Source organism: Cardiocondyla obscurior, linkage group LG12 (assembly GCF_019399895.1).
Source record: "Cardiocondyla obscurior isolate alpha-2009 linkage group LG12, Cobs3.1, whole genome shotgun sequence".
NCBI classification, from domain to species: Eukaryota; Metazoa; Arthropoda; class Insecta; order Hymenoptera; family Formicidae; genus Cardiocondyla; species Cardiocondyla obscurior.
Window position 1 is genome coordinate 1,634,593 of NC_091875.1, and position 27,483 is coordinate 1,662,075.

The following is a 27,483-nucleotide window of genomic DNA, read 5'->3' on the forward strand; positions in this document are numbered from 1 at the left end:
TAACAATAAATTGTTTACCTGGCGATGATCAACGCCTGCTCGAAACCAATCCAGCTGTTTTTCGTGGAGACTGCCAAAACTAATCCTGTTTCACTCCACATTTTCTTATTCACAGCATCGGAAATGGATAAACACGACACTGTTGTATCACACACTTGTATACATACTTGTATCACTGCAAAATGAAGCAACGTAATTCAAAACTGATATGCGATCTGCTGCGATTCGAATAACTTGACATGAGTGAAGCTCGCCAATTGAATCGCAATGATTTGCGAGTGTGTAGTTGGTCAACCTGACAGAGGCACTCAACCCACTCAACCACCACCACTTAACGTAACCTAACCTCAAATCGACCATAATGGTGATTGGAAGTGCTGTAACGTTCGTTGGTTCATGTTTCTGAAAACAATTAACTCCCTCGGCGAACGGGCACCTTTGCCTCGTACCATGAAGCGGTATTCATCTCAATCTTAAGCTCTCGCAAACACCAATAACTTAAAAATCACTACCGTAACTACTTCCGTACTGCAATACTCGTGATTTTGTAATCTTGCTAGCAACGTATAGTATATATTCTCGTCAAATTTTTGTCGGAGTGAATGAAAAAAAAAAGTTCGTAGACGCCGCCGTAGATTTATACTTTGCAGAAACGGTATTTATACACAACGAACATGAGTTCAGGATTTATTTCGGAGGCCGAGATTGCCGAGCAGCGGCGAATGCGACAGGAAGAATGGGAACGTGTACGAACTGCCGATCAACCCTTAGGTTAGCTACTTGTTTTTATGTTTTTCGTTTTACACAATTATGCCACACTGTAACGTTTATTATTGTAAGCTCTGAGTGCTTGTGTATAACTGATTTGCATTTTGTTTGTCTAACAATTTATAGAGGCTCCTGAGGAAACTTATGATCCCAGATCCTTATATGAAAGACTACAAGAACAGAAGAACCGAAGGGACATAGAATATGAAGAGGCTCATAAACTAAGTAAATGGAAAAATAACGAATTTGATCTATTATTATGTCTGTTATTTATTAGCTATTATTATGTCTATTATTTATTAATTATTTTTTATTATTTTGTCTAATATCTATTAACACAATTACAGATTTAAATCTATAATGAGTTTATAATCACTAGTATTGTCTATTTAGATCTGTTTAATTTAAAATTATTTTTATATTATGTTTGTACTTGTAACTACAATATTAAAAAATTTGTTTAATTATTTTATAAGCATATTTTAATTTGTGTATGTATTTCTTTTTTAGAAAATATGATAAAGGGATTAGATGATGATGAAATGGAGTTCTTGGATTTGGTTGATAGAACAAAGATGGAAGAGGAACGTAAAAAAAATCTTGAGGAAGAGAAAGAAATGCGTGATTTTAAAGCTGCAGTTGCTTCTCTTCAAGAACAAAAGTTAAATGAAAAATTGAAACAAGAATTGAAGAATCCTCCTGTCAGCAATAAAAATACTGCATGTGGAAGGTATAAATCGCATAAAATTTAAGTTTAGAAGTAAATTCTTAAATTATGTAATAATTTGATGAAAATTATTCAAGTTTAATTATTTTTTTTATAACAGTCGCAGTTCACAGTTAAAATTACCAGCAGGTGTTATATTGAAACGTTCTGACAAACAAAAACAGGGTAAATTTAAACCAAAAACTTATAAAAAAAGTTTTACTGATATTGTGTAACACATAATTATATTAATGTTTATTTGTGCAGGAGAAGCGCTTAAAGGAATAAAAAGGAAATTATCACCCGAAGATGACGCTGATACCAGCAAAAATACAAAGCTACAAACGTCTTGCAAGACTGCAAAGGATCCTCCTGTTTCTAGTCCTGAATCAGACAAAAAAGAAGATAAGATTACACCAAACCAGGTTAATACAAGTAACGAATACGGACTTAAATGCATTGGTATATTACCTGGTCTTGGAACGTACGATAATTCCAGTGACAGTGACTGTAGTTCCGATACAGATCAGGAAACAGAACCAAACCCTTCAGTATACGATATGTTAGGTCGAAAAATTAAAACATTGAAAGAGAAGGAGAAAAGTTGAATTTGATACATGTAAATACATACTTACTATTTACATACTTACACGATTGTATGACAAAATAAGATTTGTGTATAATATAGAAGAAAAGAAAACTGTTGTATTGCAATAACGTTCGATTTTCCAAATTTTTGAGTTTCGGAATTTCTTTATAAATTTAGTTTTATATTTAACATGATTATTTCATATATTTATTTTTATAATTCATATTTATTTTGTTATAATTATAAAGTTTGCAATAATTTTTGTACCACAACAGTTGAATTATGTATGTATATATACTATAGTTCAACTGTGGTACAAAGTATTAGTGTAAAATATAGAAATATTGAAATGTTTAATTCATCAATTAAATAAATAATTGCCAACGTATATGTTTATAGACTTCATAGGTTTCCACATTTCTAATAATTATTAAATATTTTTTTATTAAAAGAAAAAACCACGATCGTGTATTAATGCGAGCTATGCTCGCGTTTCTGCGATCTGTATTCAATGTAAATTTGCAGTTAGACATTTCTCATTGTATCTTTGTTAATTCGTTATTTCGATCATTTATAATTTAATTTAAAATGTTTCTCGATTATTTTATGTGTTTTGCGCTGCTGTGTGGAGATGGCACAACTGTCGCGATCGTCGCGAGCCATCTTAACTCGGCGCCATCCCGGATCCCGCGGAACATCGCAAATGAAACTGCTCCCGTCGTAAGTGAACATTTCGGGCGAAAATACATCGCGGATTTTTTCAAAGTAGTGTTTTAAACATCAATCGCGACGTAAAGTAACTTGTGAACATGGGCTGTTCTTCGATTTCTTCGTCAGCGAGTCGATTCGGGCAGATGAAATTAGCCGGCGCACGTACCTCCCCCGCTTGCGACGCCGTTTTATTGCCGAGATTCGTCGAAGGCGTAATGATCGTGTACTTATTTCGAGGTATGCCCTTATTTTTACGATCTGTATACAACGTAATTATCCGCATATTTGTCATTATTTTTCTGAAAATTCGTAATTTTAATAATCTCGAATATTCATTCAAAACGATTCTTGTACGTTTGTCAGTACGCGTCATCGCGTGGAGATGGCGCAGCGATGTCGTCGCGTCGCGACAAGAAGAAGAAGAAGAAACTGCATTCGAAGCCATCATGGATTCCACGAAACTTGTCGCGATTGAAATCGCTCTTTCGTAAGTGAATATCAGGGCGAAAACTCGTCGCGGGTCTCTGGATAATAAGTTTAGGACGCAGATTACGACGTAAAGTAGATCGAGAACGTACTTGGTGCTTCAATTATATCGTCAGCGAGTAGAATCGCACGGATGAAAACCGATTCGCGTACTTTCACTCGCGATGTCATTTTATCACCGAGCTCGAAAGTACAACGATTGCAAGGATCGTTGCCGGGTAATTAAATATCTTTATTTTTGTCCCTCTTTATTGTCTTTTTGATGTATTGGCTTACGCCACTACTCAAATTATCGATTTAATTGCATTTAATATTTCATATATCGGGAATTGTATTTTCAGGTTGAGTATATCGCGAGAAGATGCCGCCAAGCAAAATCTCGAGTCGCCAGCGAACGTAACGTCGTCGGCGGCGAATTCGTTGGGCGTACTACAGTCAGCCGCTTTGTGGTTCTCGTCTTTTTGTTACCGATCGTTTCCGGAAAAAGTAACGCACTTGCGGACAGTTATCTCTACGATTTCACAGAAGTTGTTGCACATTTATGGTAAGTGAGATTAATCAAGCGCACTTGACATTGCCGCGAATGTATATATGTATAGTAATACGAATTTTTGATTGCAGCGATAACAGTTACTTACAAGTGTGTCCTGGCGGAGTCGTTGGAGATCGCCTTCGTATGCTTGAAGTCGCTTCTTCGTTGGAGGACAACTGAAGGATCGGATCAACTGCAGAATTGCCGGCTGGATTACAATCGTGACCTAGCAGAGTCGTAGATCATCGCCTTCGTGTGCTTGAAGCTGCTTTCTCGTCCGAGGACAACGAGGAGATCAGATCGGGTACAGGATCATCGCTAATGTAAGTACATTTATTAATTTTGTTTTTTTATTGTCTTTTCTTATTATTTTTTTGGTTTTTTCTGTGTGCGCTTAAGTGAGCGCCTATCAATATTTTTAGAAATTATATCTCTATACCAGTAGCATAATAATTTCACATCTAGAATTATGAGCAGCATTTACCAGATAATTTTTGCGTATGGGATATATTTATATTGAAAGTTAGCTATCAATGTCTTTAAATGTATTAAATTTTGACGTAATTAAGTGTATTCGAATTCATATTTCATATGAGACTAAACAGAGCAAGTTGATACTTAATCATTGTTGTAATGTTACCTACGTTCGGATATATCAAAGTTTTTCGGCAATGTAGTTCGCACTTCGGGTTCGAAACTTTATCCAGAGTTGTAGATTGAACAATGTAAGCGATCACAAATTTTCCCCGATAGATAACACGCCGTACGCGATTTTACATGTCGAGTTTTCCCTGTTGTTTGAGTTTTTTTAAGCATCTTTTACATAATTTGTTAAAGTCATCCTTTTAATGAATTCCGAATAAGAAAATATTAACATCTTCATTACGGCGCACTTTTACTTTTCTCAAATAATTAAATTACATGTTATTTTTTATTAAAAAATTAGTGACGAGATTATCAGTTTTATTAAAAAAATATTTTTTTCAAGCAAGTTATATTCAAACTTATTTTATTACATTACAATTTTATTTTTATTAATTTGTTACTTTCCCGCGGATTATCTTTAAAATTTATGTGCTATATTCTATTTAAGATACATTTAATCTACCTGTTCTCAGTTTAAAGTCGTACGCCGTGAGTTAAAATTTTATTATCAGTCGCAGTCTTTTTATTTAATTTTTTTTTATTATCCCTCACGCATTTTTGCGTAGTATCTCTTAACTTTACGCTATCAGCGTCGCCATTTTGTGGGTATACATGCTTAAGCATCAATGATCGTACATACAAACGAGCGCAAACGAGCGTTTGAGCGATATAGAATAGCCAGAATTGTCATTAAGCCCCGTGGATGGTTTCCCATTGGGACCCGTGGGATTTTCCGGCTGCGTACCACACTCACGCAATCCCCGACCGTGTAGACGCGTGTGCGTGCGTGTAAGTGTATTTTAACCCCGATTCCCCTGATTCTTATATCGATCCGACGGATCTGATATCATCCAACGTTATCCCCTGGGCTCTCACTCATCTGCCGACAAAAGAGCATCTGTGCGAACCGATCCGTAATGCTCCTGCAACCTGTTCACAAGTAGCTTGCCCTACGCGCAGCATGAATTCATTATCAGTCTAGTATAAACATATTGCCTGTATACGGATGGGGTGCTGTCAGTCAACAGAGCCGCGTTTCTGACCCGAGTCATTTTTCTATGTATGCACGTCGTAACTGTGATCTCTGTCGCGTGCATTAAACTTGATGCGATACGCATCTTCCGCTTTACCTTAGGGAAAAAAAAAAAAAAATATATAAGATTGAAATACGTCATTCCGGCATTTATTTTCTGTTGACTGAACGCAAAATTGCAATACGCGTATTATATTCTGACGTATATTAATATAGATTCTTTGGAAAACATAGAGTCATTAAGATTGATGACGGATCCAGCTCGTATGTAGCGATATCTAAAATTTGCCGCGGCAGTGAGATTATTGTTGCGACTTATAACCCGACTAAAGACGCAATTATTTTTGTAGGCTTATTGTTGGACACGCACGTAGACACACACAGGTGTACGTACACATTTGTGCTCACGCATTCATGTACACGTGGTGCGCGTATGTGGTCAATCCCGATCTGGCTGTGTATGCAGGACTGCGGTGGCAGGTGACGGCGTGTTGTGAGCTGCATAATGAATAATGCGAAAGCCGAACCACAAGCCGTTCCTGTCCTTCCACTTGGCTGACTGAATGACAGCCAGTCTAGGAAAAACCACTGATTGGCTGTACATACCCCCGGCTCTCGTGCTTGTCACATCCTGTGTGTGTCTACCTGCGATCGAAATCAAGCTGCACGACGAGACTTGATTTTCGTATTTCTGGGACACGCTATCGGCAAATTCACGATAGATTTCGCGAAGCGTTGCCAACGCTTGTAAGGAGAGACGATGGCGAATATCAAAAATAACATTGGCGTTTCTGAGACACGAAAATTTCATTACATTTATTATTTCGATGATAAGACCAGAGATTAAACATTGTTTTATTATAGTGCAATGACTCGCTCCGAAACGCTTTGTTTTTCTTAAAAAGAAACTGCAAATAGTATGAATTTCAAACTAATTTTAAAAAATATATTGACTATTGTCATTATTCATGCAATCGGTAGACGATTTTAAATGAAAAACTAAGTGGGAACTATAAAATAATTGTAAGAAGAGGAAAGTTAACTTTTTTAAAGCTGACTTCTTTTTTTTTTCAGTTGCGATAACAAATTTTATAAATCTTGTCTCGAACGCCAGTAATATTTTTAATATATCTGCCACAATTTTTTTTTTTTAACAGTCGGCGAATTCCATAAAGTCCACTTATTGTTAGTTGATCGGTAAATATTTCAAAAATTCAGTTTTGTTTTACAATTTAAAAAGGGTATGAAAGTGTTAGGATTTTACGAGCTGATCCTACTCGATCCGGTACTCGAAACACATTTCTAATGGGAACAGACAGAGGGTAGACTACCCTTTGATTACACTTAAAGTAGTTTTTAATACTCTGCCGTTAATCGCGATTGTGAGAAACATTTGGCGTGTCTTAATATTTTTTATTTTATTAGTCTTTGAGAAAAGTAAAAGTTGACTTTTATTTGCAAATATCTGTTTCTAGTCAAAAGAAATATTTCTGTTAGCTTGCTAATTACTTTACTTCGTGTTTTCTATCAAACATCACGAAGTTTCTTTGCACAAAGTACTATAATACAATGTATAATTGTACGCGATGTGCACGATCCATAATGTCTTATATAAGTTTAAGTACATCATTAACAAATTAATATTAATTAGATTGCAACATTGTCGATAAAGAATTCAATATTAGAGCAAGGGAAAAAAAACAAAAAAGAAAAAAACTTGCTGATTACAAGCTAAAAAATCAATGCATTAAAAGCTAATACGAACCGGACGTAGAATAGCGGTGTAAATGAGAGAACGAAAGAAATTTCAGTACTCCAAAGGCAGAAGAAAAAAGGCAGAAAAAGGCAATTAAATATTTAGGATTCGACGCTACGGTGAATTTAGTGTAATATTACTCTCTCTCTTTTTCTCTCGTTTTATTTGTTAATTATTATGAGATAAGCCTAATGATCTCAGAAAGTCAAATATGATTTTCAATATCTACCTTGTCTTCGTACAATAGATAAAAGTGCTTTTCCGGAAAGCTCTCATGCTTTTCTTCTTTCGGATCTGCATACCATCGTGCTTTCCGTTTCCTAGAACACTCCTTGCACGCAAATTGGGGTCAACGTGAATACTTAATGCGAAACTGTGGTCGAGCAGGAGTCAAGGTGCAGTGATGGGAGGTAGAGAGGAAAAGGCCGTTTGCCGTTCGCCTGGCGTGCCAACTTAGTTAGGCTGTCTAATCAAACGACTTCACACGGTACATCAGCGATGATGTATGCAAAACGGTTTCTCTCGTTTGCAAGAATTACTTAAAATCATTGATCTCGCATGATTACGAGATATTCCGTTATCATTTTCAACGTTCGTGCTCTGGAATTGCGCGCTCAATGTCCTAGTACCATTAGCTTACCTATATACAGTTATCATACTTTCGCATTTGCAATTGTAATAGAATAGTAAAATAATAATTGTATTATAAATAATAGGAAAAAAAAAAAGTTACGATTTCGGCGAGGATGTAATCGAAGTTGAGTAAAAAGACATATGCAGGCGGTTGGACGTTTTGTCAAGTACTTCAACTAGGTAAAGCAAATTTGAGCAGTTCTATTTTCCGCGATAAAATATATTACGCGCAGATCTGTAGAAGTTTATTCCGCGTATATCATATATGGGAGATGTGGTTTTGAAACAGAATATCAAGAGAGATGGAATTACTCGCATAATATTATAGATACTTATGAATAAGCAATCTCAAAGAAGATAAAGCATCTTTTTTAGTTTATTCAACGTCTTTATCAAATTATAAATAAGCCAACTTATCTTCTGCCAGACTGTACAATATTATGAGGCCTTTATTAATATTTATATTAGGGCAGCGAATATGGAAATAGAAGTACTTTGCATTCTAGCCTTCTATGAAGATTTTCGTAGCAACATTCTCGTTACGTTAAAAATGCAGGATCTTTCTTCGTAACTTTTATTTTTCTCGGTTTTAACCACATCATCCCGAAATTCGAAATACTAAACCGACCGCTTTTAAAAATTCAATTTTTACCAATATTTAACGAGCCGGAAAGTATTATGATGAAGCGAATGAAAACGATAAAATATCATAGATTTAATTATTCTTTTTTATTTAATTCTCACACTTATCGCGTCGCCTGTGTAAGAAAAGGGAGCTACATTCTTCATGCCCGCGTGGTAAGTTAATTCAATTAAAAAGTATATTTAAATGCAAACATTTAATATCATTCTCTATTCAAAAGATTTCGCGATGGTAATTATTTATTCAGTTATTCGGGGAGGGGGGGGGAGAACGAAAAAAAAAAAAAAAAAAAAAACTTGCAACGGCGCGCGGTCGACGTCACCGGTCATTGCGAAGCGACACATTGCCCGTGTAATTGTGAAGGAAAGATGACGCTTATCCTCTAATACAACATTCCGGCCATCCTCGCCATCGTGGTCACTGCAGTCGCATTAGTTAGGACTAACAACGCTGGCGGACAATCAAAAGCTGATGGGCCATGATTCGCTATGATAATGAACCATGAATATCGCATGAGGCGAGCGAGCTGGGGACGCCAACTCCTCGCTTCGCTCGCTAGGCTCCATACCCGTAGCCAATGGTCGGGGTTAAAGGGAACTGAGGTGGGAATATGAAGGGATGGGCAGAGAGTCGAGGCCATCGATGCGCGGTAATGCCTCTGTTGACGCTCGGATTAAAGTCCTTTTCGACACACGCAGGATGTCACTTCCTGTGTGCGCCGTGAAAGTATCATTACCCGGCGATAATATCGTATATATGAATAAAAATCTATTCGGCGCGGCGATGGTTGTTTCCACGACTGCGAAAGAGGTTACGGAATAGCATTTTAATCGTAGCTGTTGAACCAAGAGACGAGGACGAAAGAGCTATCGGTTGGTCAACGAAAAATAGGAATAATGAAGTAGCATGTACCTGCAGAAAGTTATTTTCGAAAAGCTCGAGGGTGCATGAATTTCTAACACGTGCACGTGCGACATCCTAATTATTTCGATTAGAACATATCACGCCGTTTCGATCGCGAGATATATCTGAAAGCTCTTTGAGACCGCAAATCCAAGGGACAAACGTTTCTGATTTACGACGTTGAGCCTCGGTTTCCGCTCGTTCATTATTGATCGTTCGTTTATGTTCACCCCGATGCCGGACAAGTTCGAGATATACTTGCGGCCACAAACGGACGAAAAATTGAAGACCGCGCGCGAAAGGAGGGCGGGCGTTAAATAAAATAACGCGCGGCTACGAGAGAAGAAGTAAAGGAAGAGAAAAATAAGGGTCAGGAAAGGACTAACAGGGAGAGAGAGGGCAAGAGGGAGGAAAGACGGAGAGAGAGCGAGGGAAAAAAGATGGAAATACATTTACATGCAAACGTTTTTTTTTTTTTCTCTTTCTCTCTCTCTTTCTTTTTCTTTTACGTAGTTAGTCGTGTAAGCGTAAGTGCGTATCTATATACGAGAAAAAAATAAAGAAAAAGACGTTACACGTGCGGAAACGACATTCGGAAAAATTCCGTTTATAGCGAGCGGTTAAAAATCTTTGCAGATTGTAAATCGAAGCGCTTTGGCAGGAAAGAGTTAATTGTTATTCGTTGACATATGCGGGATGGTTATGAACGTCTAAGATTACTTATAATTAAAGAATAATAAGACAGATTAGATAAAAGAGTTGAATGCGATATCGCACAGACGGAACGGTTCATAAAAAATAGAATTTGCTATTAGCGAGGTCCATATTAATATTTAAAATTACTTATACAAAATTCTTTTTTTCTTTTTCTTTAATGATACTTGTTTTCTGCACGTTTAAAATATTTAAAAGTGTAAAACGTACACTTTCAAAGTATAAAAATATTAACTGGATTTAATAAAAATGAACATATTTATTTCGCAAAGATTTTTACTGTTGAATTTTGTAATTTTAACGTGTTGACTGTGATAACGGATGCCGTCACCTGCTACGATATTCAACGTTATTAAGCCGTCGATTGCTGCGTCAAAATTGCTATGTATTACAACGCGTCATTAATTCATTATCCTGCAAATGTCAATCAGTACTTTTAAATATCATTTACTTTTTGATAATTACTAGACATTACAGAACGCGCAGTTCGTGCTCGTCATTTACTCTTGATTCTTCGACGTTAAAGAAAACTGTATTTTTTTTTTTTTTAATGTTATATTCGGTATATTTCTTTTTATCATGCGTGCGGTACGCGTATGGTCGAGATATAGGAATGTAAACAAAGTCGGGTGGCCGGGCTGGCTCGCGCAACGCTCGCATTCCTTTGCTGCCGGTCGAACGATACACAACACATTAGCGGTGCTTCGTACATTCGTGGCCGAAGGGGGCTTATATTAAACTCGGGGAAAAAGTGATTTTCGATTAATACGTTTTGATTACCCACACGATCGAGGCCCGAAACCGTTCCGCCGATGAGAAAGACGTAATCGCCGAGGATAAAGTAGCCGCGGTAGGAAGGTGGGTGGACATTCTCGTAATTTGCTTTTCGAAACACGTGGAACTTTTTGACGAGGTCGGATGAGGGGAGACGATACGGCCGTCTGCCAAAATGTAACGGAAATATTTCTTTTCCCGTGATCGAAGATAATAACGAGACAAACGTTACGCCGTACCGTAGCCGGGTGGAGAAAACGGGAGCGGTAGGGTCACCGCGGTGAGGGTCGGCGTAGGAGAAAAAGGGGAAAGAAGCGGTGGCGGCCGCGGAATATGCGTGCACGCGAAAGCCCTCAGCTTTCGCGTGCGCGCGCTTTATAAGCACCGTGCCACTGTTTCAGCCGCCGTTTCGGAGCAGCGCGAAGCCGAATGACTGAGCGAGGGTGCGGGCCCGCGTGGCCCGCATTGGCTGTTGAATTATATATGAATGGAGCGTAAGGGCTGTTGCCTAGCAACCGCATACACCGCGTTAAGACAAAATGGAGAAGCACGCAGCATCCGTACTCCGGTTATCTCTCTTGTGAACGTCGCCCTCCCACGTTGCTTCTCTCTTCTTTTGGTTCCTCCTTCTCTCTGTCTTCGGCCCGTCTTCTCTTCTTTCTCCCGTGCGCTCGCGATTTCGAAAGTTTTGACCGCGGTAGGTCGCCGGATTATCAGATTATCGAACCGATGCTAGAGCATTGATTCGCGAACGATTATTGATTGCATTCTCGAATTGGAGATTGAATAATGGGTACGTCAAGTCGATGCAAAAGTTTGTCATTTTTTTATCACGTCTCTGTCGTAAGTAGGATTACCTACCAGTTTGAGTTTTAAAGATTGACAAACTTCTTTCTAAAACGAAAAAGTGGAGCATCCACGTTAACAATTACAATTTTTTGCAATTAATGGGAATGATTTTAAACCCATTTTTTTTTTCTCCTTCGACTGTACACTTATTTAATTATGGTTTAATTAATTTTGATAAGTGACGTAAAAGAGAGCGAGAGAAATATTGAGAATAAGTATAATTTGAGCTGCTTTGAGTTTTCTAATCAGCGTTATTACCGAACGTAATTTTGATGAAAAGATAGTATTTAATCTGATAAGAGAATAAGCATATAAGTATTGTTTTTTTTTTTTTCTGTCGCGGAAATATTCACAATGCGCCGATCTTTCGTTATATTAACGCGCATTGCACGATCTTTTTTGCTTTCACTATTTCTGCTGTTTTACGTGCGTGAGTATTAAGCTGATAAGTAGACGTATATTTGACGGGAGCAATGCGCCTCCATTAGCAAGCACTACGTCGATCTCTCCCCTCACAGCCCTCTCCTCCCTACACTCCACCCTAGCCATTATATCTGAAGTTCCTATATAGCGTAGGATGAGCCCAGGTACCATTATTATGCCGAAAGTGTGCATTATTCGCTCGTTCTTTTCTTCGACATATACTTTACCACTTTGAAGGTTTTACGTTCCCGATTTTGTGAAGTCAGACTTGCCAAGAGACTTTTACGATATTTGAAATTAATTCGTAAACATATCGCGACGTTACTCAAATTAAAATTATTTCGTACTCTTGAATATTTAAAGGCGGCGCATAAAAAAAAAAAAAAAATATACAGATACGTCTTACATCGTGTCGCGAGATAATATTTCGGAGCCGAGTTCTTCCGGAGTGGAGTAGCGCAACTATAAATACGAGTCTTAAACGCATGGCGGATCACTGTCAACAAAGTTACGCTCTTCTTCTTCGGGGCAGGACATTTTCTCTTACTTTCTCTCCTCCGTAATCCATTTGATCTGATCTTCTCGCAACCTTTTTCACCCACCGGATCACATCACAGATCGGCGCTACTTCTTGGTGACACATATCAGAGTAGCCGGGAGTCCCATACGGCTACGCCAAGCCGATCATCTCAAATTACAAAGAGTATTGGAAACGGATTTATTTCAGCGCCCTTTTCTATTCTATTATGGACTTAATAGTGTATTATGTAAGATGCAAGGACATTTTCTTGATGCGGTCGCCTTTGAACTGAATCAAAAATACTTCCCTCGCCGGCAAAATACACGCGCTCGTGAATAAAACGGGTATATCTCGGAAATTCTAGTTCTACGCAAATATTCGATTTTAAAGGCGTGGCCGGCCGGACGTATTACCACCGTGTTACGTCGCGGTGAGATAAATTTGCGTTAAAAATTATGAAACATATTGACGCGCGCAGGTAACGATATGCGCAATTATCCCGGAGTATCTGTTACGAGAGAAAGCATTCGCCGTGCAGTCAGATTAAAAGGGTAATAATCAAATATGGTACACTTAATTCTACTGTATCCCCACATAATTCCATGGAAAATACATTTCTCCCCCAATCTGAAGACCCCATCCGGGCTGTTAAATATAATCTGGTACCGCGTTTGTTACTTCTTACTCTTCCATCTCCTCCTCGCAATATTCGGAGTTCCCAGTTTCCTCGCGTAGGCTTTGTAGGCGCAGAACAAGGGGTTAACCTCCTACATTATTCAGCCGTTCATTATATATGAATAAATTTTCGAGTAATGCCGAGATAAAGCTGCCAAGTTTTAGGTACCTGCCCCGCTTGAATATTTAGGAGACACTGTCACGCAGTACCGTTATGCTCGGTCTTCTTCTTAACTCTCGCAGATTCGTATATGAGGCGTTCTTTACCGATATGCATTTACCGATACCGTTTATTACTCTTTTCGGAATATTGTCGATTAATGTACGCGAGCTCTCTCCATAACTTTTCAATAGGTTTTTAATATAATCCCGTAGAATTTTAAGATAATTGAATGAAACAGAATCGTTCAGTTTTTTTCTTACGATAATTTCTCTCTAATAATCGACGCTTTGGGTACAACAAACATCGAAGTATATATATATATATATATATATATATTTCAACAGAGTTTCTAAATGTTCTAATTATCGTGCATATTTAACGCAAAAGATTTTGCCGGATCCGAGCGCGAGGCAGGGCACAGAGAATGCGGCGCGATGAGAGCGAGAAAGAGATAGGTAGTCGATAATCATTACTGCGGACTAATTTAACGCGATAACGGCAGACGGGGTCAATAGGAATTTGCCGTGCGCCATCGTCGACGGGAATCAAAGCGGGGCACTTAATGTCGCGCATAGGGACGACAGCGGGTGGTAGGCGAAACGACAGGATCCAGTCTGGAAGAACCGCGCAAATTGAGGGGCGGCAGAGGCAAAGGAGACAAGTAGAAGCTGAAAGGGATCCACGTGAACTCGAAGGGGAACAGGTAGCGGAAAAGACGGGCGGATAGATGGGTAGAATGGGTAGGCCAGCCCGGGAGGACTCGAGGAGACGGAAGTGGAGAAAGAATCATGGTTGCGAGCTGTCCTGCGACCAACGGTACACCGCTCGGCTATATTCGATGTACTCTGACATCGAACGGAAGTACACGGGCCATGCCAGGCTAGTGCTGCCGCGAGCCGAGTTTTACAGACCGAACCAGCGTAGCTTTCCTTCTTCTAATGTCACGTCACTACCTAGAAAAGAAACGCATTAATCTTTTAAGAATATCGGCTGCCTGGTCCGCGCAGTAATTCCCTGGGTAAACCAACGTTGCTTCGTTTGACCATTCCTGCGAGGTTTATACAGGTAATCCGCGAGTATCCCAGTGGCCCGCGACGACTTGGTTTTATTTCGACGCGACAGTCGCAAAATTTCCGTCGCGTTTTCGTCGCAATTGACAGTGCCATTTCAATCGCGCTCATTACGAAGGGCTGGCAAATGCTTGAAATAAGACTCTTATGACGTTAAATTAGCTGCCGTTAGTTTAAATATTCATAATATTAAATCAAATGTCATTATTTTTATTAATTATTTAAGAAATTGAAAAAACTTGGTCGTACTAGAACATTTCGAGCCATTAATGAGATCTTAGTGATTGCAATTCTTAACGGTAGCCACAAAAAAAATTAGTCATTTATTATTTGAAAGGTGTGCCCGCGTGTATGTGTGTACAGAGAGGGTGAGAAGGAGAGAGAAGGAGAAAACGTGTTAATAAGATGACAACGGGTGATTCGAGGGGAGGGGAACGATTTGAAGTGGTTAGAAAAATATAAGAGGGTTGAGAGACCCGACGGAGGACGTAGGGTGAGTCTTCGCATTATACGGAGATTATCAACCTGTTCGGTCTCATCCCACGCTATTGAAACGAGAAAGGGGAGGAGGGGGGAAAATAGGCAGAAGGAATAAGAGACACGTAGAGAGAAAAGGAGCGAGATAGGACATGATGGCACATAGACACCGGGGGGGGAGACGTGTGTAACGAAAGTAGGGTGGATCGAGAGGGTTGCCGAAAGAAAGACGGAGAAACGGAACGAAAGAGAAAGGTAGCGTAGGGGGAAGAGAGAAAGAGAAAGGGGTTCTCGCTCCGAGTCCGGGAGCTCGAATAAGGCATACGAGCACGTACACGCTGCACATCCTCTTGGGACGCGGCCGCTCTTTATGCTCGATATAATACCGCTCTCTCAAAACATGCATACCTCTCCGGGTCTCTTAACGTGTGCGTTGTTCGGCGCGACGTCGCGACGCGGTGCGACAAGGCGCTTTAGCGCAATGGGGTGCTCCGCGTCACTGTATGTGTGCCGTAACAATGGATATACTGCTGCCACGCTGGTGGGCGCGTGCATGACCAAGTGTAACCCCACGGTACGTTATGTGTGCGCATACACACGGGAGGGTACACACGAGAAGGCAGGCGGATGCTCCAGCATGGCTCGCACGCGCTCGTGCATTCAACGCGCGTTACATCTCTTCTCCCTTTGATAGGACACGCAGAAAGCGATGTGCCCGGAGTAAAGAAATTTCCCTGACGATGGACATCTTAATTCTTACCTTACGATTTACTAGATTACGAGGTTAATTGACGCGCGTAAGGGATAATCATTTTTCCACGGTATTATTCCGTTTCTATGCATGCAGATCGTTCGGTACGTTTGCTCTCCGATTAGCGTCGGAATGATTAACTCGCCGCTGTCCTTTCGTTAGCCTCGTAAATGAGGTATAAATGGTGTTTAGACTGGTAGCGCGCGATCCGTAATACGACAATTAGAATCTCTTCTAGATCATTACGGAACAAAACCGAGCGAGCGAGGATTTAGACCGTTAAGCCGCGACATTGGGAGAAACGGTGGACGGAGATAGAGGTTTTCCCCGTCGATACATTATACGCTTTGAAGCGTACACCGTCGTCGGAGAAAACTCCTCTCTCCGGTCTTATCCTATTACAGTCAAGCTTGGCACTTTCTAGCTAAGTCGAAGACAAGACCCCTTCGCGCTGCTCCCATTTAGTAATCCCCGACGTTGGCCGGGAGTTTACAAGGAATATTTAAGTCTCCGCTAAGCTAGGATTAAGCGAAGGCAAACACTTTGATTAGCGGAGACGAGCTCTTGTTTTTACCTACGACAGCGTCTTTCAACCGCCACTGGCAATTGGGCTCGCGGATTAACGTTAATAATTCCCGGTAATTATTATAGAGGCGCGGGGTAACGCGTAACGCCTTAGGAAACTTCGTGTAGAAAAATAAGTAAGGTTTACCGAATGCTTAATACGGCTCTCAGAATTAAGAAAATTATTACCCGCGTGAATTTCTGTCAAGTGATTAAACGTTTGTTGATTAAGTTATTAAAAAAAAAAAGGGAACACAACATTTATTTTGTATATAATGTACTTCTTGACTTCTAATATGAAATATATATTTTATACATGCCGTACGGATAATCGAAATGAACGGTCATGTAACTGTTATAAAAAGCTCATAGAGTAAGATTTTGTTATCTACATTTATCGTTTTTCATTTGTGCAAAAAGCTTTCCATTTTTAACTATTTGTAAAACAAAATCTATTAAAGCAATTATTTATTTATATGGGCGTCCACTAAAATGCGGTAAAATCAATAAGGAGATTATTCTTCGTGAAAAAAAAAACAAATAAAAAAAAACTTTTTTTTTCTCTAAAACTACGTAACTGTTACGTGATTAATTAAAATAATAATCTATATTTTTTATTATAGCTTTTTAATTAAAAGGCTGAAATTTGTTTGAAATATACGAGTGCATTTTGCGGAATATTCGTCAAAGACATGTAACGTGAACGTAGATATGTCGAAAAAAAAAAGAGGAAAAATTAAAATAATATTACTTTGGTTTCCTTACGTCACATCGCGTAACTTTGCTTAAATCAATTTTCCTCTCTTGGCGAAATTGGTCTTAATTTTTCGCCTACAGAGCCACGGTGTTTTATAATAACGTGCCAACTAAGACAGCGGTGGGCAACGAGGGTGGTAGAAAGTACTCTCCTGCGGCGACAAAAAAGTTCATATTTTTTCAATTACGGAACGAGCGACGGGGTGAGGGTAGATTCTCAGTGAGGCGAGAGGGTTCTTTCGACGCCATTAACACTCTCGTAAAAATACGAAGGACCGTCGTCTTTGTCGCATCAACTCTTCCGCTTAAATATGAAATCAAGGACTGTTCTGAAAGGTAGATCGAAATTATTAGCGGCAATACGCGAGTCAGTTAGTTATTTAAATTTACAATACATATTTAAATCAACAATGTACGCTTCATTAAAAAAAAAAAAAAAAGGATTACTCGAGCTTGTTGTGAAATAGCAGCGGTGTGTAAAACTCGTTAACAACTTCCTACCACGATGGATCGATCATGTCTTAAATAAACATAATTTCGGCGCGAGACGTACGTGGGGTTGAATAGAGATGCAAATACGGTTCGTTGACTCTGCGACCGTTAGGCCAAGTCAGCCGCGTTCGCGCGTGACGTTCTCCACGATCTCTGATTTTCGGCCGGAGAATCGAAGACACTCGCGTTCGGCGAAACGACGAGCGACAGGCCGGGCGACAGCGGGCATCAGGAGGTATCCCCGAGTGTCGGCATTTGTACGGGCAGTTTGGCGGAAGCCGGTTTGAGGGGGTGGTTTTCGGGTAGGGCCGTGAGACGGGGGTGCCGCGGCGAGAGAGGGGCGATTGTGTTCTGCGTCATGTATAATTCACCTTCATCGCTCGGGTCTCGCGTCGGCAGCTCCGGACCCCCATCCGTGCCTGTTATATCTGTTGCAGTGGCTCGTGGAACGATATATCCGACCCCTCACTGTCACGACATCTTGGAGACCCTCCATTCGCTTCCTCGGTTTACCTTCCCGCGTTCCGTACGGCTGTCTTTACTGCGAGGGGGAAAGAGAGCGAGCGAGTGAATGAATGGGAGTCGGAGAGAAGAGGAGTGACTCTTTCTCTCGCTTTTACGTCTCGCCTTGCCGCGGAGAGTCACGGCGTTCTTATTCTCTCCTCGGCTTCTCGAAACGCTACTCGCCAGCCGCGCACACATTCATCCCTTTTCCAGTCACATCCCTTTTTTACTCTCTTTTCCTTCGGTCAATTTTGCGTGTCAGAAAGTCCTTTGTGCTGGGGGAGAGTGGGCAAGGAGAGGCAAAGAAGGGGGGGGAGGGAGGGAGGGGGGGCACGTATCCGAGCGTCGAACAATGTCACATAACTCCCGACAATTCTGCGCTCGCGTGAATCATTTATGAGGATGGTCATTGTATCGCGATAACTTTTGTGACGTGATCGCCGGAGCTAATATACTACGCTCCTTCTTGCGGAAAAGTTCCTTGTTTGTCTCCTCTTCGGTTGTCATTGCCAACGGGATTGTTATATCGGTTTGATATCATATAGTAAAGAATTTTGCGAACTTACACCACTGAGTTTTATCATCGTTCTTGACATTTGCTTGGAAATCTCCGCGACAGCGGCTCGAGAGAAATATATTTCAGATATATTTTCGAGCACGGTTTGAATTAAAAATCCGCGGTATCAATTATGCACAATGTTTCGCGTTTAACAAATTTTTTATTAATACTGCCGACTGATTTGGAATCGATTTTTCTTAAGCCGAAAAATCGTGATTATATTTAGATCAGAATAAATGGCTTTTTTGTTACGGGTTATTCGGCGTGAATCGCTTACAATTATTTTATCATAGCGAATTGTATATTGTTTATGTAATTGTGAATACTTTTCTATTTATCTGAGTTCGCGTCGTAACACAAAACAAGGAGCGCATTAATAATTTGGAAATAAAGTTCTATCTACAGATTAGATTTATTGTTAATGTTGCCGCCGTTGTTGATCATTAGAATACATATGAAATATAGGTTCAAAATCTGAACGCGAGCCTGCGGTTCATAATTTATTTAACGCCACACGCGTAACATCGTGATATTAAAGCATTGATAGTAAACAATTATTAGTAATGCATTCGAATGTATTTCTGCCGAGTCCAGTTTCGCAGCGTCTCGTTTTATTTTTATTGCGCGCGTCACAATTATAGAAATGAATTTTAATCCCGGAGAAATTTCAGTTTACATAAATTTATGCGACTTATTCATTTATCCCCCAAGTCTTTTGTGTGAAAATACTATTTTCCCGTGTTCGTGTGGCGCAGGCGGAATGATGTATGTCTAAAAGCGATGCGAAGAAAGTTACCGACGTTAATATAATACGTATGAAAGGTATTTTTAATTGCGACGTCGAAAACATGGAAAATGCAATTTTGTCCGAAAAGTACATATCGACTGATTAGTTCTGGCGCAGACGGTTAAATGTTCCCGAATCAATATTTAAAGGCCATAGTCTGTCCTGCTTTTAATTTGGTTGCTAATACGACGGTATTAGTTCCAGCGGCGGCGGTAGACGCTGGAGCGACTAATAGCGTCGCATTAGAGCTATTATACCCATCTTGTTCTTTTACTCTTACGAAACGGCTGCATTTTAACATCGGCACTGTTCGTCTCATAGCGAACACACGTAATGAACATGCATTAGCCACGTTATATCCGCGGAATCGTTTTTAACTTGATTTCCTTTACTATTATCTCATTATCGTTCATATCGACCGCTACACGATATTTAAAAATAAAATTTTGCACATAAGCCGATCACTATTGATACGGGCTTTTCGAATTTAAAGAGAAAATCATGTAATGACAGTTGACGTTATATTATTTCTCTCGGAGCGCCGCGCCGATCGGTATTCGCCGGGCCGATTTTTCGACGACTACAGACCCTAACGAATCCGAAAGCCAAACTAATCGCCGTAGCCCTCAAGCTCAGTAAATTGGCTGCCTAGCCTCCTCGGGCTATTAGGCTGTCGAGAATGAGTGCGCGTATAGAACACCGGTTAGCAGCGGCACAAGTGTAGCGATAATGCAAACATGATTTGTAACACAAAAGCTACACGGGTAGGTACGCGCCTGCCACATGTTCTCTGGAGAACGCACGTACGCGAGTGTTCGTGTCAACGTGCGCTCGTTCAATACGCGAATGAGCCTATATAGTCCTTCATCCTTACAGCCGATGTATATACAAGCAAACAAGCCTTAGGTCTCTCGGCCAATGTTTGCTCGCCATGCCAATTAATCAGCAGATACCGTAAACTCATTTCCCTCGCGGCTTTTTCTTGCTCACGGACTTATCGCCGCCGTATCAAACAGATTATTCTTTTCAGCTAACTAATTCACGAAGTATGAGAATGCCGGTGAATTTTACATCGATTTTAAATCCCGCATCTACTTCCCCACGAATCCTTCCCGCGTGCAAGCCGAGCCTCGCGAATTTCTGCGTCAACATAATCGAATCTAAAATTATATCATTTTCGTTCCTTTATCGTTTAATTGTTAAGATCGCGTTAGTAGAAAAAAAAATGCAACGAAATATGTATTTATCGATGCGACCAGCTAGGTTTATTTTTATTTAATATTGAATTTAATTCGAAGCGTAATATTCGCGTTCTATCAATTTTTCTAATTATCCGAGACTATCTAAAGTCATCGATATTTGTTGGCATTTTTACGCGTTACATTTTATTATATTTTGTATGTTTTATATCTAGAAATTCGCAGGCGCGCGGACCTGCAGATATTATTGCGGCAAGTAAATCTCAATAGCTCGCGGCTAGTGAATATATCGTTCCGTCTTGTTTCTGAACGTTGTCTCTTGTAAAATTCACTTGCAATCGGTCACGGCGCTATATAATGATTTACCTGCGAAATAGATAATTATGCAGCGCAGTTTAACACACGTACCTCGCAACAACGCAACTTTGCAAATACTCACAGCTACGTTTTGCAGCCCGCTGTAAACGAGAAACTGGACGCTGTACTGCCCGCCGTTCGTATTCAAATACTAATTAATTGTCAGGTTACAAGTTAATCATTGCAATTACTTTTTATTATTTACCGGACAATTACCTTTGCGTTTTATTACACAAAAGAGATCGCTGCGAGATAAAATGTCCGTACGAAATAAATGGATGTATTTATCTTCAATAGCATTTCGATCAGCCAATAAGATTTGAAAAATAAAATTACCACTGGCGTGCGAGCTAAATTGAATTTCACTTTTTAAATCGTGTCACGCACGCCACCGCAACTCGCCCGTGAATGTAACGTCTGAAATATTCGCCGGTGTTTACAGTTTTATACACTTTTTCGTTCTATTTTTCATATATAAATTTATATAACAACGAGACACATTGAAATTCTAACGAAGACCGTTGTTCATAATGGACATTCACTTGGCGCCTGGTAATTAATTGCATCATCCGTAATGGATGCATGAAATCGCATTATTTAGATATGACGGAATTGTGTCAGCCGCGCTGATGGCGTTACCTGAGCAATTAATTATCGGGAAGCGTTTTTCGTTTGGGACATCTCGCAGATGTCTTACATCGATAACGCGCACGTCGGCTCGCAGTGTAAGCGAAAAATTCGCGGCACGTTATTAACCCGAATTAAAACAATGCGCGGCGATTCGTAGTAAGTGGTATTTATCTGAAGTTTCCCGATGGCTATCGCGAAGTGATAGTCGCCGTTTATGGCGCGGCGGTATATAAAAACGGCTCGTCTCGCGTGAAGTACGAATCGCGAGGTACGGTATTCTGATTTGGATAAATAATCTTTTTAACAGCACACACGTGCTTGCCGTATGAATTTATAATTCCACGCAATGCTGCAGCGTATCACGCAACGTGTCGGTGCCTAGATTCGGTTCAATAAAAACGTTGCATGCGATACTTATTTTCCACGGACGCGGCTATCTATTCGTTTGCTCTCGACATTTTCACGAAGCCAAACAGGATTTTTATTGCGGGACGATAACGAACGACAAGGCACATGGCTTAGTTTCGCGAAAACAAATTTGGTTACATAGCAAAATTTGTAATTTTAATTATATGATGAAAGACTCGCTCTCTCCTTCTCTCTTTATTAATATGAACAAATAAATCTCATTCAATGCTGCTTGGTAAATTTTTCAATAAATTATATTTAACGTGCACATATTCCAAAATAATATACATATTAATATCCATTTTTCTTCATGAAATGAGCTCGTAGCGAGTTTCGTCTTCAAAATATAATACGTTACAATTTAATACGTGCAGAATAAAGTAACAGAAGATCCACGGTGCAAAGAAAATGTACAGTTATAATATTTCGGCTCAGGTATTTAAACAACGCGTATTGTAAAAGCTGCGTATTGAAAGCACCGGCAAGGTGAGAGTAGCACTGGGAAGGGGGGAGGGAGGGCGATGAGGATGAGGGCACTCTTTAAATCATGCTCCACCGTGGAAGGTGATAGACGTGGTATTCCAGCACGGCCACGTCATTTAATAACTCACATTTTAAAAGCTTCTGCGTATCGAAAGCATCCTCGAGTCAAGCCACGGTCGGATGGGTTAGGTGATAACGACGTTCGTCGTTCTGCGTACGATCATGGTAGAAAGCACGTGAGACCTTCGTTAGAGGTGATAGTCGTTGTTTCCGGCACAGCCAGGATAAAAGCTCTTGTGCATCGAAAGCATTCGATAATCGATTAATAATCGGAGTCGTGCGAAGATCGATAGGACTTTTACTCCGTCATCCCTCTTACTGCGTACGACCATGGTGGAGAGAGCACGTGCCTCGTGAGAGATAGTCGCAGCTTTCCGGTACGGTCAGCCGTAGTTTAGTGACGCGCATTTTAGAAGCTCCTGCGTATCGTAAGCATTGTAGAAAAGTCGAGTCGAAGTCGTAATCGTGTGAAGGTCGGGCAGGTAGATGATACGACGTTCCTCATACTGCGTACGACCATGGTAGAGAGAGCACGTGCTTCGTGAGAGGTGGTCGCAGCTTTCCGGCACGGTCAGTCGTAGTTTAGTGACGTGCATTTTAGAAGCTCCTGCGTATCGAAAACATTCTAGAACAGTCGAGTCGAGGTCAGAGTTGTGTGATGATCGGACAGGTAGATGATACGACTTTCCTTATACTGCGCACGACCTTGTACTGCGTACGACCATGGTAGAGAGAGCACGTGCTGCGTGAGAGGTGGTCGCAGCTTTCCGGTACGGTCAAGTCGTAGTTTAGTGACGTGCATTTTAGAAGCTCCTGCGTATCGAAAACATTCTAGAACAGTCGAGTCGAGGTCAGAGTTGTGTGATGATCGGACAGGTAGATGATACGACTTTCCTTATACTGCGCACGACCTTGTACTGCGTACGACCATGGTAGAGAGAGCACGTGCTTCGTGAGAGGTGGTCGCAGCTTTCCGGCACGGTCACTCGTACTTTAGTGACGACGTTTTTCATACTGCGTGCGATCACGGTAGAGTACGTATCTCGTGATAAGTGATAGTCGTAATTTCCGGTACAGCCTACACGTTGAGCCGTGGCCAAGGTCGCGCGGGGTGGAGGAGAGAGCAAGTGACGCAGCACTCTTTAGATCGCGCCCGACCGTGAGAGGTGATAGACAATATTCCGCCAGAGCCACACGTAGTTCGATAACGTCCATTTTAGAAGCTCCTGTGTATCAAAAGCATGCTAGAGTCAAGCCGAAGACAGAGTCGTACGACGGTCGAACGAATAAGTGATACAACTTTAAATCGCGGGCGACCGTAGTGGATAATACTCGTAATATTCCACAGCAGTCACACGTAGTGATGCTGCGCCAGAGAATCTAGCTCGGGCAACATTAGCTTCCTGTTGAGGTAGACTTTTTTTTTTAAGCAATCTTTAACATTTATTTATTAAAAATTAATGTGATTGAAATTTAATCTCACATTTTTATTTCTTTTTTTGTTACAGAGACTGCTGGGGATCATTCAATTCTCGAAGCCGGATGGTGCGCCAGAGGATCTGGCTCGGGCAAAGTCAGCTTCCTGTTGAGGTAGACTTTTTTTTTTAAGCAATCTTTAACATTTATTTATTAAAAATTAATGTGATTGAAATTTAATCTCACATTTTTATTTCTTTTTTTGTTACAGAGACTGCTGGGGATCATCCAATTCTCGAAGCCGGATGGTGCGCCAGGGAATCTGGCTCGGGCAAAGTCAGTTTCCTGTTATGGTAAATATTATTATTCTAAGCGATCTATAACATATGTTTATTAAAAATTTATGTGATTGAAATCTAATCTCGATGTCTCAATTTTTTTGTTACAGATATGATCAAGGATCTTCCGAATGGTCATATTGGTAAATTACTCTTAGGGTAAGGTGAAGGGATTTTTTCGCCGAAATATCGAATTAAATCAGTGCGATATATCTTGCTTGTAGATCTTTTGCATAAAACATATCGAAAGAGCAAACAAGTGTGAGTCACATTAATTTGTTTTACTTTACAATGAGACAATCGTTAAATTATCACGCTCGATATAGAAATATTTTATTAAATAATTTTATTTATATAATTAAATATTTATTTTTTACTAGTTTACTAGTCTCTATGATTATTTAAATATAAATATAATTTATTATTACCGACTCATACTTTTTGTTCGGTCTCGATAGTAGACATGGGCTTTTATATTGAAGTCCACACTCCAGCTTCGTAATCACGAAGCCATTACGCGAATTAAAAATACTCATTGTTTTGATAGATTTCGCGACTTTTCTATTTGGTTTTTTTTATTCCCGGTTTTCAATATTTCACGTCATAATCGCGTTATACACTTAGATTTCTGCAGACATTCGACAATATTATGAAACATTTTGTTTTTGACGCGTATACGATTTTGCGACATAATTTCATCTATAGTTTTTTTTTAATTAATTTAAAAACGTGCGTGTCATCATAATTTTTTTTGTCTTAAGATAAAATATAATTTCGAGAATTTCAATTTATAAGTTATACTGTTTAGATACCGTTTTATTTCTATTACGTGGACATCGTGTATTTTATTTCGAATTTCGTTAAATGACATTCGCAAAAAAATTGCGAAATGGCGAATACGCTTCGCCAGAGCTGTCGCAGAGTATTGCGAGAGCAGTTCTCTCAGAGATACTGAGAGCCGAAATAATCTTCATACAAATATATGATAAATTGTAAGTTAAATTTATATTATAAAAAATTTACAGGTTTCGTTTTACCGTATAAATATAATTTAAATTTAATTTATAAATATTCTATAATATATAATTTATAATTCAAAAAGATTCATGAACAGAAAATTTCACGTTGCAAATAATTTTTAAATAAACTTGCAAATTAAATTGTTATTTTTGAATCGCGTGTATATGAAGCGAAATAGACGGGAAAGAGAAAAATGCAATGGACGTATAGAACTCTTTGATCAAATTCGTAAATGTCGTTTTGCAATAAAGTCAATTATTAATTTTATGAATTATTAAATAAGTTATTTAATTCGAAATTAAAATAACAATTGCGCGAAACTCGCGAGTGCGTCGAAAGAAAATTAAGTGCAACGTAGGATCGACGGATGCAGCGGCTCTTCCTGCATTATTTCGCATCATCCTCTATCATCCCGCATCATCCTGCATGATGACTGAGTGCGGATCGTCGCAGATGTGAGGACATGCAGCACAAGATACATCGATGGACACCGCGGGACCACATCCAATATGAGTTCTTGTACTTTTTCACAAATAATCTGTCCTTTATAGTTAAATTTTTTATAAATTGCCATTCATATTTTACTATCAATTTGTTATCTCCTTCAATATTATTGGAAATTTAATATTATTTGAACTTTGACGTTAGTTAATTAAATTTAAATTATATTTTTTTACATTATTATTTTCTTCACAATAATTAAAATAAGCCAAGTTATATATTCAATTTATAAATTTTATGCATACGTTCAATTTCACAAATTTTAGAAATATTTTGCAAGTATCAAAAAGAAATACAAACAGTATAAAAAGAACAGATTATTCTGCATGTGTAGTACTTGTAGCATTTGTAGCAGTCGCACTGATTTTTAATAGAAAAAGTAAATAATGAATTACGAAATTGACAATTTTACGCGTCGCGTCGCGAGTCTTTATTTGATATTATACTTATATTTTTTCGTATTTGCATATTTGCAATTGCGATGCAAATATAAAAAAATTAAATTAGTAGTTTGGCATTTTCAGGTGTAGTTAGTGCTTATATTGCTTTCTGAATTTTTTATATGTATATATGTTTAAATCTTAAAAATTTTTTTATCTTTAATATTTTCACTATTGCAAGTTATTCTTGCAATTAATTTTATTTCGGGTGGGATACTTTAAACTTCGGTTATGATTAGGACGTTCGTTACGTGATATAATTACTTCTTTAAAATTTTATAAAACATTAATAGTTTTATTACCCATTTTAAACGTGACTCGCTAATGCGTGAGCGAGTATCGTTCTAACACATCTCATTGCAATAAGGTTTTTCATTTTCATCACACTTGAATTCATTTAACTCTAATTTCATTTCGTGAGGGCAAAGATCTACTTTGTGTGTTTGCTATGTAAAGTTTTTACGCCTGTAATCCCTTTTCCTCTTTTGCACGCGTTTTGCTCTTTATAATTTTTAAGTATAATATAGCAACTGTATGTATATGCGGTTTTAGTTGCGCGATAAATTAGAATTACGAGCTCGAGACAAGCAATTTTTAATAGTTGTAATTATTTTTGTATTCAAGACGCGGAAAGAGAGAAATTAAAAATAATAATAAGTTTATTATTTAATCGTAAATTAATACGTTCAGTATTAGGTACTAAAAAATATGTCACGGGAAATAAGTAGGTACGGGCGTAAAAGTTTTATCAAATCAGTCTATCCAGATTTTCATTGGTTGCTTGAAGTGTGATAGATTTATGATCCTCGGTGTGCAGCGGTCAGGTAGTTCTCGGCAGTTTTATATGAAATTAAAAACGTGCAAATTCTCTTCTCGGCTGCTTAGGCACTTGGAAAGTGGATAGTGCAAGGTGTACAATAAAATTATCAATAACATCAAGGTTTACTTTATTATACTATATACTATAATATTTATAATTGAGTAGGTACTTGGAACAAAGTTGGACACAAAGTATGGTAAATGAATTATGGCACATGATATGTACAGTATGGAGGAATCTTTCTCTTTCCCCTTATCGTACATTGCGCGCAATTTGGTACTTTTAAGAAGCATATAACGTATGCCTGACGAATCAATAGAAATTTGTG

The 27,483-nt window shown here is 39.2% G+C and overlaps 1 protein-coding gene and 1 long non-coding RNA gene across 2 annotated transcripts; both read left to right on the top strand.

Moving 5' to 3' along the window:
- Positions 1–353: 353 nt before the first annotated feature.
- Positions 354–2,451, top strand: LOC139107381 (PSME3-interacting protein). Its single transcript, XM_070664952.1, has 5 exons — positions 354–771; positions 895–993; positions 1,279–1,498; positions 1,596–1,660; positions 1,742–2,451. Exons 1-5 carry the CDS (start codon positions 675–677, stop codon positions 2,080–2,082), a joined length of 822 nt encoding a protein of 273 aa, XP_070521053.1. The 5' UTR covers positions 354–674; the 3' UTR covers positions 2,083–2,451.
- Positions 2,452–3,151: 700 nt separating this feature from the next.
- Positions 3,152–27,369, top strand: LOC139107326 (uncharacterized). The gene is made up of 4 exons (XR_011546502.1): positions 3,152–4,115; positions 24,129–24,210; positions 24,308–24,389; positions 24,485–27,369. It is a non-coding gene; the product is annotated as an uncharacterized lncRNA (long non-coding RNA).
- Positions 27,370–27,483: the final 114 nt, after the last annotated feature.